Here is a 12,701-nt window from a genome sequence, read left to right as displayed (position 1 = left end):
CCAATATAAGACCTTACATCACTTCACCTCAGTGCATTGCTTTACACCTCCATGTGTAGCATATAAGCCCTACTTTCCCATTAGTCCTGCTAGTGAGTCCTGACACTCAGTTCTGCTTTCCTCAGCCTGTGGGGGTTCCCTATGTGTTTTTACGGATACATCTTAGCAGGTGAAGCAAGCAAAATAGTGGCAACTCCATTAAAAAAACAAACAAACAAAAAAATGCACCAATAGTAATTAAATTGGATAAAAAAAGGAAAAAAAAAAAGGTTAGCTGTATTGTCATAAATACATTGTCATGAATTTACCTCACTTTAGAGTGTCTTCCATTATTAAAAACTGGTTTTGTGTTTGGGTTTTGTTTTTTTTTTTTTCCAATCTACCAATGCAGGTTGGAGTCCTGATACCCGTTACTCAGAGCATTTTCTTCAGGAAGCTAAATTACTTCATTGGAATGGGAGATACAAACCTTGGGACTATCCCAGTGTTCACACTGATCTCTGGGAAAACTGGTTTATTCCTGACCCATCAGGGAAGTTCAAATTAACTCGTCCCGACAGCTGATACTGGAAACACTTAAATGCATCCATACACTCTGTTTTGCAGCATGGAATAGTTTGAGATGCAGCATGTTGTATAATTAAGTGACTTTAGAAAGCTAAGTATTTGTTAAATATATGAATAAATGACCATCAGTTTTGTGTGCTTGCAGCTGGAGTGGGAGGCTGACATGACAGCAGCACAGTTGAGATTATCCTGACTTTCACATGAGGTGAGGAACTGAGTTTAGTTGACAAGGAAGTATTTTGATTAAACATTTACAGAGGTGACATTCAGTGCCCAACTGTGTGTTTTAATGGGATGTCTTCATAAACAAGACTCCAATGACTGCTGGTAGAAAAATCTGCAGGAAGTACTAGCAGTATTACATACAATGTGTTTTTAGTTGTCTAGCCCACATTAAACTGTCCAACTGAAAACTTAGAGAGCTTGTTAGTGAGTTAGAGAGGTGTTAACACAGTGACTCTGTTTTGCAGTGGTTTTGTGTAGGACTTACCCTGCACTGCATGCAGACCCTGGTGAGTGAGATGCAAAAGCACATTCTAAGACACTGCAATACAGTTCCTGATTTTATTGTGAAACATTGATAGACTTAAAGACAGATTAAGAAGTTCTGTATTTCTGTAATGAAAAGAGCACCAGTTTGGTAGGAGTACACACAGAACTGCAATAATTAGTCATTGTACACTTTATGGTATTTTATACCTTGATACCCGAGTAGGTGGCTCATTAAAGAAGAGACCTTTCCCTTCCCATCACACAGGATAGCCTTACAGTAGTTCCATCCTACTGTGATACATACTCAGCAGTGCTAATTACATGCTTCTAGTTTTGTTGAAAAATAAAATTGAATTGTAACAAATCCCTGATGCGAGATACTTTGAGCACCTGCAGGAAAATGTCCATGTAAACAGCAATACATGATACAGTACACTTTAAATAACAGACAAGACAAATCCTATACCCTTTTGACAATATACTGAACAGCTTTATGCTGAAGCTAATAAACACAATCAATCATAATGCACACTTTCTTGATTTAAGATGCTCAGAATTAAGCCACATAATTTGGGAAGAAAACTGTAAACATTGTGCCTGCCTCACACCAGGATGACAGTGTGTGATCTTCAGTGAGAGCTGTTACAGCAGGATTAGAATCTACACTAAATTAGTTATGCTCAATGCATGACAACTGTCACTGGCTGTGAGGAAAGGGTAAAATGTGCTGGCAGAGAAATCTCTGACCAGCATGGACTGTGGAGATACTGCTTGTATCTGGGTTTCAAGTATGTGAAGCACCAACTCTCATAAGATCATCAAAACTTTAATGTTTTGATCAGCTTATTGCTTTTACTTTATCTCTTCCTCACATAATAAAAGAGGGAAAGAAGATGATGGTTAGGCACAAGCATGGAATTTCATTTCTTTCTTAGTCACGAATGTTGGCCAAAAATGTCTATCATTTAAGCAAGTTCTGTAGCTAACAAATTCATAATAGAACAGCTGCCCTTACATTTAACTTAGTATTTTTTACTTGTAAGAGGAATAAGGAGAACACCCTGCAAGGTCTTACAGATTTGAGAGAACTGAATGTCAGAAACTGCTGAACTGCAAACCTCTTTCATCCTGTGTACCTGATATAAACAATGTAACCGTGCGTGGTTTCAAGTCAAGTCTTTCATTCCCTGCAAAGTAATCCCTTCTAAAGGGTCTCCTGGTAAAGGTCAGGTGAAGAGACCAATAACCCAGAAATGACCCAGAACCTAAATGCCACAAATTTAAGAATCTCTGTTGATGGGTTTTGGTTTTTCAGTTGTTGGGGTTTTTCTTTTCGTTTTTTTCTTAAGGAATTCCAGTCCTATATATTGGAATTTAAGGTGGAAAGAGATGGACCCTAAAACAGCTCAGCTAGAATATTTAGGCCCTGTCCTGTGTGACACAAATTTTCTTCCCCAGTGCTGTGATTTGAGATGCAGTCTCCACTCCCTTAATCCTGAATGTGGTCCAGTCACTAAACAGACAGAGCTCTTTCTCCCCACCCAGAAAACACTCTACTCACATCTGCAGAATACAACTTTCTGCACATTTGAACTAGGTAAAACGCAGACTTAAGAAGCACAATTTTTTTAACTGTGCATAATTAAAAACACCATTTCATGTAAGATAAGGATACACTTCCCATTTTCCCCTCTGTATATAAAAGAATTAGGAGATATCCAAATATTGAGGCATCAATAAAAAGTATACTGCTGCTGTTACTTCTACATTACGATTTGTGGAATAAAATTAGCACCTCAAAGAAATCTTCACAAATGAGAAAACAACTTGTCAAAACCTGCAAGAAATGGTATACATTAAATATAAAACTCATATACAAAAAAAGGGCTAACTTCTTTTTTAAAAAGTTTGAACGGTTCCTTAATATTATCTAGTTCGTTGTTTTTAAGCCTACCACACACTTACTTTGGACTATAATAAAATAGCTAGGGGAGATAAAATGCTATTAAAATGCTTCAGTTGAAGAACTGAGGTACCAATCTTGATCACTGCATTAAAACTGCAGCATGTATGCATAGCTGAGAAGAGGCAGCTCTCACGCACTGCTTCCCTCTTCTTCCTGCGTCCCACCAGCGCTGAACTCTGGAATCTGGTCTGCAAAGGAATGTGCCATCCATTGTCCATTAGGAACCTCACCAAAGGGCAACCCCTCACAGAACTGGGGATTGCTTGCTGCTGAAACAAGCAAACAAAAATAGTAAAACACGGTTAAAAAAATGCAGTTGGGACTACTGATGAAAGTGGCATTATTAAAATACAGATGATTCCACTAGCAAAAAAAACCCCAAAAGCTCCAAACAAACCCCAGTGCCCCCCCAAAACCCCTTAGTAATAAAAATGTAAAAAGATAATTGCATTTTCCTTCTTTCCTATTTTTCATCCACCTACTCAAAACTTAATTTGCCACACTTTACCAGTTCCATTTGAAGAGAAATTGCACTGTTCACTTTCATACGGTGCACGATCACAGTAAGCTCCTCCATATGCTGCTTCATAACCTGGATCATATTTTTCTTCTTTGACAGCCATCTTTTTAGCATCCTCTGCCAAAAGAGATGACCTCAAGTATTAATATTCAGCACAAAAAATTATCAGAGTGCTTTCATAAGAGAACACTTGTAAAAAAAAAGCCATATGTTTTACAATATAGTTCCCTCTCCCCTTAGATAATTAAGACTGTAATAAGAGTGGAATGTGTAATTCTGTGTCGTGTAATTTAGAGAGTCGTCTCTTTTAGAGATACATCTCTTCCCTCCCCTTAAGCTCTACTGCTTTTTCACTTGAGAAACTGCTAGTTGTGTTGTATATTACACTACATTTTAAAAAGGACTAACAAAACAATCACTCTACCTTGTGCAAGTTGCAAGTCAAATGTGTACTGCACCTCCTGCACCTCTGTGTTGGGTGCAATGCCTTTCAGTTGATCTCTTAAGTCTTTCAGCTTTATGTAGTAATGAACTTTATCTTGTGCACGAGGAAACTGAGCACATCTTGCACTGGATGATGGCATAACATAGCAGAGCTGGAGACAAAGAGTGAAAAAAACAAAACCAAGGCATTACTGCACTTGACAGTCAAGCTCATTGTTTTTAACCCTTTGCACAAACTTCAACTAAAAATGCCACAGGTGACGCTGGGAGAGGATAAAAGGCACCTTGAGTTTTCCTTTGCCAGGTAGATGTCTGGCCCCAAAGAGAAGGGCTGATTATCAGATGCTGAAGAGAGGATGAATTTCACATCTGTTGTTAATGTGTTGCAGAAGAAGCAGTACAGTATGTGTTAGAAAAAGTGCAATTTACAAGTGTGTAACAAAGAGTAGAACACACTCCAGAGCTCCTGGAGCAAGCAAAGCTCTGAGCCTGAAAATCCCCAGGGGAGTATGGGATAGTGTGCAAAGAGCCCAAACCAGTGAAGGAGGCACCACAGCTTAATGAGCCTGGCCTCTGGGTCAAGTGTGTCTGCACCACTTTTGCCAGGATTTGAAACTCTGGTGTTAGCATGGTTTAAGGCAACTTAACTGTCTCTACCTCTGCCAACAGCTCTAAAGACATAAAGCTAGTTCAGGGAAGAGGAACTGTGTCAAAAATACTTTTATTACCATTGCAGTATTTATGAAAAAGTACTAGTCAAGAGGATTATTTATCTCTCTTACAAATACATCTACTGCAGAAATCTGTAAGAGCTACTTAAGAATTAAGCACTTTATCACCAGCAGTTCTTCAAGCTCTGGTGGCAATACTTCACCTTTAGAGAAGGACAGCTGAAACTAAGCTTAAAGTTGCAGCACTAGTAATTTGAAATAGAAATAAAACCAATCCAAACTTTTGAAATCACAAGGCAATAGAATAAGCTACCTTTGCAGGTAGTGTTGGCAGCCTTTACCTTAACCTGTTTATAAGAACAGGTTAAACAAACCTGTTTGTGATGACACATAGCTGGTCTCTTGAGGTATCTTCCAGCACTAGAGGTCTATGACTAATGCACTCTTCATCAAACTGTGTGTATTATCTTTAAGTGTCCAATTTAATTTCAAGCTGCAAATCAGCTTTGTAAGACTGGATCTGGTGGAAGTGCTTGGGCATGCCCAGATCCTGTAATACTGTAGCTTTAGTATGAAACAGCACAACGATGGACTTAGAGTCTTTTCACTGTGGCACAACTGGCACCATGGCCATGTTTGGCATCAAGATTCAGTAATACAGAGAGGGAGCTGGACACAGAGAATCAGATGAAAGTAGCTAACAGTTATCATAAAAGTACTTATTTTGTTTGTATTTTAGACAGTTCTCAGAGAATGCACTAACCCATTAACCACAGTATATCATTTCCCAAATAAAATCTGCATGCTTCATCGTGTTTCTCAGTATCAATACTTACAGTTTCTGTATCTGGCACCTTGTGTGGCTGCAGTCCAAATTCCAAGTTCTTAACTTTTATTCCAAAAACTTCTTTACTAAAAATTTCATAAATACCTAAAATGAAAAGAAGATAGGATAAATGGACAACAACCCCAAACTACAGAAAAAACATATTTAAAGTCAAGATTCTCACATTTTCCATTGAAAGCTGCTATACGAGGTTTATACTTTTGTAACTTCTGCATCAGAATTCGCCCTCCTTCCCGAAACTCCTTGCTAAAAGAGAAAGTACTCAAAATTACAATCATAACTATTAATTCATGAATAAGTGTGATACTCTCCCTTGTTATCCCACCTGGAGAGGTCCTTGCTTCCAGGTGTTGTCCTTTCAACCATGTTTGTAAATCCGATCCCATATTTATGCGGCAAGGTGTGGTCATCCATATGGTTCAGCTGTTCATTACTTAGGCCAGACATGAACAGACACTTCCCTGTGAAGTAGGAATATAAGTATTTGCCTTCTCAGTAAGGAAAAAAAACCCAAAAAACATAAAACCAAAAAAACCCCTTGACTATCAGACTACTGGAATGCTAAGGGAGGAAACCATGTTAACAAAGAATCAGCTAAATTTGGAAGATTATTGTCCTATCCAGAAAATTTTAAAATAGCCAAAATTACTTTATCTACCTAATGAACAACAGGAATTTCTCACCATGATTCTATGTACAGAAACAAGATTTTAATGTGAATAAAAGAAAAAAGCATACATTTTGTGATTCACTTGAGCAGGGAGTGAATGTAATCAATACAGATTTTTGTGGGAAATGAGACAGCAAGTACAAGAAGTGTCTGCTTTCTCTTACATCCTTGTCATTGCAATCAGGTACACAAGATGCATGTGCCTGTTGGGAAGGGGCAATGCTTTTTGCTTTTTCATCAGTTAGAAAGCTTGTTTAGCAGAGATTAATAAATACAAACAAAAGAAGGTTTGCTGGAATGCATTTTTTTGAAAATGTCTGTAGCTTTATTTTGTATCAGAAATTGATGCCTATTGACTTACTCTTGATAACTGAAGTACTAGAGATTTAATTTTTATTCCTTATTCTGTACACTAACAGGCCAAGAAGTTATTTGGTAATGTAATCTCGTAAAGTGTTTTTGCATGTCAATTCTAAACCTGCACTGAAAGTCACTGATTATTCCTCTTATTACTCCTCTTTTGTTCCTTTTTGTGTATGGTATTTGACAGGATATAAATGGATATAAATCACTTTCTGCATAACAACAACATAAAGCAAGAACCAAAAGTTAATCCAGTTCAATTAAAATGTCACAAATTCTAAAAAAGTTCTACAAATTCTGTAACAAGACAGGAAAGCAAAAACATACAAAAATGGTTTCCAGGTCCAGGGTAATGATGTCCTTTGTAAGCTGCCATCAAGCCAGGGTTTATACCAATCTACAAAGATATCAATCCATTTTAATGATGAGAACACAACTTGCTAATCAGGAATTCAATCAATTACAGTAAGGACACTCATTCTATTATCTTTTACTGACAATACACAATACATTGTTAATAGCACCTTCCATCATTATTTAAAAAACTGACCATGCCATAGCAATGTCTTGTTTAGATATGCAATGTCAAAAGAGAAGCAGCTCAGTGTGTTTTACAGCCACTGGTGCAGTGCTTCCAGTAAACAGAATATCAAGTAATGGTCTCTCAGTACTGCATTATACGTAAGCTTCAGGCTTCTCAGAAATCAGAACTGTTACTATGATTTTTAACAGAAAATGCAAAGCAGCTCTATCCACAGGAAACAGTTTATGTACTTTATCTTGCAAGATCTTGTCATATAAGCAATACAGAAAAATAAGCAGAACGAATGTAGGTCATAAACAGTGTGTACAGACTACTCACTTTTCTACCTAATCTTGTAGCACTGAGGTACTTACTATTACAATGTCCAGATCAAAGGTCAAAATATCAGGTAAAGTCTTGGTCAGAAGCTCAGCTTCAGATACACCATTAAAACGGTCCACTTTTCTTTTGACTTTAAAAGTATCTGTGATTTTTTCTTGTTTGCCTTTGGATTTGGCTGACTTTTCTTTTTTAGCAGCAGTCTTTTTGGGTTGCTTTGGCTCAGTTGCTTTGGCTTTTCTTTTCCTTCCTCCTCTTTTAGCTTCTGAAACACAGAGCAAATACCATTTTCGTACATTTCTTATGTTGCGGTATGGATATTCAAAGAGACTGAGCTAAGTGAATGGACACAAAAAGAAACCAGGCAGATAAAATTACCTTCAAAATTAATTTTTAAATTGTCATACAGCTCTCAGTTTTGCAGGCTCAGTGCAGAGCAGGCTTGGGTTTCTCTGTACCACAGGCACACACACTGCTTGCATTCAAGTACGCAGACTGAGGATACAAACCAAGAATAACCTCATGACTTGGTTATGGTGATTCTATGCTATATGGAACAATCCTTTTAAAATAAACTGTTTTCTGAGGATATGCCAGAACATCAAAGCTTAAGTTCCAAGTAACACGATAGTAAGTTCTAGTCTACTACTCACACTTCAGCTTCTAAATACACAAGCTGATTGCTACTGATTACTTAACACATTGAAGATACTTAGCAGCATGTCAAAAGCAACACATCTCAAGGTTGTCTACAGTGTAAGGTATAAGCTGGTCAGGAACACAAACAGATAGGCTGAACACTGCATAAGCTGATAAAATTTGTTGTTTACAGAACAGATACTGTTCAGGGCCTCATATAGCAAGGTAACACATGAGAGCTTCAGGATCTCAGTTTGAATCAGTGACACCAAACATTAATTTTTACTTACAAAATGCAAATGTAAAGTACTCACTCTACTCATTTGAAACTGCCTCATCTTCTGGCCCCTAAAGCTTAGGGATTCAACCAGTAGAAGTACTGCTCATGACATGACCACCCAGAGAGTGTTCTCTATTCTTTTTTATTAATTATGTCAAGTTGCAGAACACAACTTCAGAAGTATGGAAACAAATTTAGCAGCAATCAGCAAAGGTAATCTATTACTTTAAAAATGAAAATTTATCATATTTTTAAAAAATTTCTAGATTAAACCCTTCCTGAGATAAGAAATACATACTGTGAATACCAGGGCACTGCCCTTTGGGGCTCTGTTTTGCCCTGAGCTTTCTTGAAAGAAGGACAAACATCTTGTGAAAGTCCCATGGTATCACTGGAGTGACTGCTTAGGACAGCTGTAAGTAAGTAAGCTATAGTCTAGTTACAAGAGATTAGAAAGACACAGAATTGGTGAGGAACACAAGCAGCTTTTTCTTTCAAACTTCCCCTTGAAGAACTAGGAGATTTTTCATGGGATAGCCAAGTGCCACAGATCCTCTGACTGCTCCAAGTTGGATAATACTACAAATGAGGCAGGACAATGTTCTCCTCTCATGCTGATCAGGTTCCCAACAGAACCCTGTCATGACAGATGAACAACACCAGGGCAGTCTTTCTGATGGTAATGCTAAAATTATTTTTTTTTTCATCACACCAGGTAGCTAGACTCCAAACCTTTGCCTTTCATATCTGCTCCTGTAAATTTCACACACATTTGGTATATCTTCAAGCCCTGCCTTTGAAGGCCTTACTCAGCTTTCAGTTTTTGCAAAAATATTAAAGATCAGCTTCACAACAGAAGATGATGGTTGTCTAAAAATACTTGAAAATGCAGTCAAGCAGTGTGCTTGGGGTGACATCATATTATCCAACAATAAAGCTGTAAGAGAACCCTGACTGTACTGCACTTGAGATGCATCCTCACTGTAGTGAATAAGGAGAGCAGTTGCGTCTGCTTTAAACTGGAGGTTTATGATTTCATCTGGCCAAGCATTTAAAAAAAAATGAAAATCTGAAGTTTGTCAAAGGATGCACTTAAAGAAGCAATGTCATTGCACTATCTGTCTAATAGATTACCTTGCTACAGAGAGCTCTTGACCAGTATCTATGTATTAAATCAAGACGAAACTCCCTGTGTGAATATTTGCTATACAATCAGAATTTAAGCATGGCAGAGATCACTGCCCTTTTTATGTGGCAAAGACCAAGAGTAAGAATAGCAGAACATGGAATCTTTTCTTTGCATATTAGTGTAAAGCCTAAGTGTACAAAATCCTAGTGGGCATAAGGCAAGGCAATGAATAAACGCATGGAGTACAAAACTTGTGTCACATACAGGAATTTTCCAACATCACTTGTATTTGTTTAAATAAGCCTCACTAATAACAATTCTCACTGTATACTAAGTAACTCACTATCTGTGATTACTACACACACCAAAACACTACTTAAACAAAAATATTTGAAATAGTGAGTGTTATACCGTGTTTCTCTTGGGGAATAAAAAAAAACTTCTGTAACATAATATTAAAAACCTGAAGTCAGCTAAAAGTGATAAATTTACCTACTGAAACAAAAATCTGGTTTTCCTGCAAGAATATAATTGTGTGAGACTGAACAATGTGAATCCTATCCCCTGGGTTTACTTCTTATCTTTTTAATTGTATAGTAAAAAAAATAACTTAAAAATACAATTAATCAATACTTCCTCAGAGAGCATCAAGAAAAGAAAATCCAATAGGTCCAAAGAAGCAATTTTACACCAATTATTTTTTTTCTCCAGTCGATTATTAGCATCCTGTGTCAGTTAGCACAGCCCAGTCAAATTACCTTTAGGAGGCTCCTGAGCAATGTTTGGCTCTGCAATGCCCTCTAGAGTCGGCTGCTCAGCCATGATTTCCATGTTAGGCGCTGCAGTCATCATTTGATGGAACGGAAATGTGTAAAAAGCTTGAGCTTGCTGAAGATACGCGTAATATCTTAGAAAGAGAGGGAAAAAAAAAGAGACAACAATTCAGAAATTTATTATTTAGATAGCCTTTAAGCATCAATTTTTACCAAGGCTGGCATGTACTGCACTTACATTCTCTGACAACTCTATTAACAAGGCAGTAAATTATCCAAAGTCACCGAGCAGTCTGACTGCTTAGCTGGTATCAGAGAATGTTAAGGCCAATGTTAAATAGTAAATATTATAACGTGGAAAAATCACAGCATTTGTAAGTGAATTTTTTTTTTCCTCTGAAAAAATACACATTACAAAATGTCTAATAAACAATTGCAAGCTGTCTGACAAACATACTGACAATTCACAACACAAGCCAGTCTAAGCTTGTTGCACTTCCAAGACTCCCAAGTTTTAGATCTTCCTAATGTTACATTGTCTGATGTGATACAGAATGGACAAACCATTCTGGTCTCCACAGCATGATGAATCCACACAGCAGTAGTTACTCTGCAGATTATTAAACAGCTTCAACAAATCATGTGGCAGATGCTGTCGCACACGGGATCCCAACACAAATATTGCACTTAATCTACACAGAAGTGCTCACACACATTCATTCTCCTTCCATGAACAAAGTCATTTTTCTGTGTACAGCTTTTTTGCTCCATACATTCATGAGTCACATAGGGCCCTCACACCCCAGCACAAACTTCTGCTTCATCCTGTGATTCCCTTCTTCCTAATGCAGCCGCCTTCTTGTCTGTATATTCTACTGCCACACAAATACATAGGAAAGATTTTTTGAATGTTAAGTTTTTAGGAAATAATTTTATCATCTCAGAGCTATTAATAAAAACTACAGATAGTTTTTAGATCTTTAGAAATTTCTCAAAAGGAGCTATCACTCTCTATTATGCAATGGGTCCTTAAGTTCATTTCAGAATCCCAGTGTAAATCAGATTTATGACAGAATAGCTTGCACTTTTGCCACTGAGCTATTGATTTAGAACCAAATACTTGCCCTGTTCAAGAATAAATTTGAACATAGGTTTGTCAGATTCCTGGGGAAGTTGCCTAACAAAGTCAAAGGAGATTTTCAGGGTATGATAAATACCTCAACCCCCTCCTGCTAGAAGCTTTCCATTTTATATAAAATACCTGTGCAGTTACCGAAACAAACAAAACTTATCCTCAGATCTCCACTAGGAAACACAACTGAGGCACATAGAATCCAGTTCATAATGTAATAAAGACTGCATTAAACAGAGCAAACAGGGTAAGTAATATATATGTGAAAGCAGCTAACCCAATAACACTTTCTAACAAGCGGTCTTATAATAATACGTTTGTTCTTTTTTTAATTTTATGTATATATAAAGTCTCCTTCTTATGAAGGTATAGAGTCCTCTTTAAACAGAGGAAAATCTGCGCCTAATCATGAGCAAGTACTCTAACCCTATGGTAAGGAGATGAAAGCATTTACCCCCACCTCTAACCCTCAAATGTGGTGGGTTTTTTGTTTTGTTTTTCTTTTTTTTAGATATTTTTTCACACACAGGCTCATTAACCAGTTAATTCGTTACCGATGTATATATTACGCAACACTGACATAAATACATTCAGTTCCCTGCCCCTGGGACCCTCCCCCAAACACCTCCCCCCACCCACCAGCAGGCACCCACTCTCCCCAGTAAGCACACGCACCCACGCACCCCGCAGGACTCCTCCCGCACGCCGGTCCCGTTTTACCCCCAGCAATCTCCGCACTCCCCCGCCGTCCCCCCGCCCTCCCCGGCACAGACACCGCTGCGCTCATCTCCCTCCTCGGCGCCCCCCCGGGACACCCCAAAACGGCACCGCCACCCCGGCTCCCCACGGCCCAGCGCCTCCCTCCCCGCTCCCCTCAGCCCGGCTCAGAGGGCCGCCCCACGGCCCCGGGCCCATCTCGCTTCGCCCCCTCCCACTCCGCAGCGGGACCGCCCCCGTCCTCTCCTCCCTTTGTGCCCATAGAGGGGAAAGGGGGAGGGGGTCGCCACAGCCCGGCACCGGTTCCCCGACAGCCGCCGGACCGGGAGGAAAAGAGGAGGAAGACAACGGCGATGGCCTTAACGCGAGGCCTAGAACGCGGCTCCAAGCTCCCGTCGCTACCTTCCCAACTCCTCGGCCTCCATTCCCGGCCGCCGACCCTCCCGGCGCCGCTGGGGCTTTTGTCACCGCCCGCCCCCCGACGCCCCCTCCCCCCTCAGCGCCCCGACCGACCTGCCCGGCAGCCCCGCCTCACGTGACACGCGCCGGCCAATGGGAGCGCGGCGCCGGCTGGAGGGGTTGGCAGGGAGGGGGGGGGCGGTCCCAGGTCCGGCGTCGGGAGGGAGGGA

The 12,701-nt window shown here is 39.5% G+C and overlaps 2 protein-coding genes across 10 annotated transcripts in view; one reads left to right on the top strand and one right to left on the bottom strand.

Annotated features, from left to right (window-relative positions):
• GLT8D2 (glycosyltransferase 8 domain containing 2) overlaps positions 1–5,968 on the top strand; it is a 22,998-nt gene extending 17,030 nt beyond the window's left edge. For 2 of the 3 annotated variants that reach the window (XM_071728477.1, XM_071728488.1), the window contains one exon: positions 392–5,968. In XM_071728477.1, coding sequence (XP_071584578.1) covers positions 392–564 — 173 coding nt within the window. In that variant the 3' untranslated portion in view covers positions 565–5,968. The remainder of the gene's footprint in view (positions 1–391) is intronic. The other variant, XM_071728499.1, reaches the window with a different exon arrangement.
• TDG (thymine DNA glycosylase) lies at positions 1,118–12,701 on the bottom strand. 7 transcript variants are annotated; one of them, XM_071728450.1, is made up of 10 exons: positions 12,586–12,701; positions 10,209–10,357; positions 7,438–7,667; positions 6,868–6,937; positions 5,833–5,968; positions 5,671–5,753; positions 5,497–5,591; positions 3,970–4,141; positions 3,534–3,662; positions 1,118–3,294 (listed from the first exon to the last, which is right to left on the bottom strand). In XM_071728450.1, the coding sequence occupies exons 2-10, from the start codon at positions 10,300–10,302 to the stop codon at positions 3,155–3,157; spliced, it is 1,149 nt and encodes a 382-aa protein (XP_071584551.1). In that variant the 5' UTR covers positions 10,303–10,357; positions 12,586–12,701; the 3' UTR covers positions 1,118–3,154. The 7 variants fall into 7 exon arrangements, with proteins under 7 accessions (XP_071584551.1, XP_071584518.1, XP_071584526.1 ...); XM_071728417.1 differs by lacking the exon at positions 12,586–12,701 and adding an exon at positions 12,475–12,569; XM_071728425.1 differs by lacking the exon at positions 12,586–12,701 and adding an exon at positions 12,475–12,569 and having other exon boundaries at positions 1,118–3,291.

The sequence above is a fragment of the Heliangelus exortis genome, chromosome 1 (genome assembly GCF_036169615.1).
Source record: "Heliangelus exortis chromosome 1, bHelExo1.hap1, whole genome shotgun sequence".
Lineage (NCBI taxonomy): Eukaryota > Metazoa > Chordata > Aves > Apodiformes > Trochilidae > Heliangelus > Heliangelus exortis.
The sequence above is the reverse complement of the archived record's forward strand: the minus strand, read 5'-3'. Positions and strand labels throughout refer to the sequence as shown.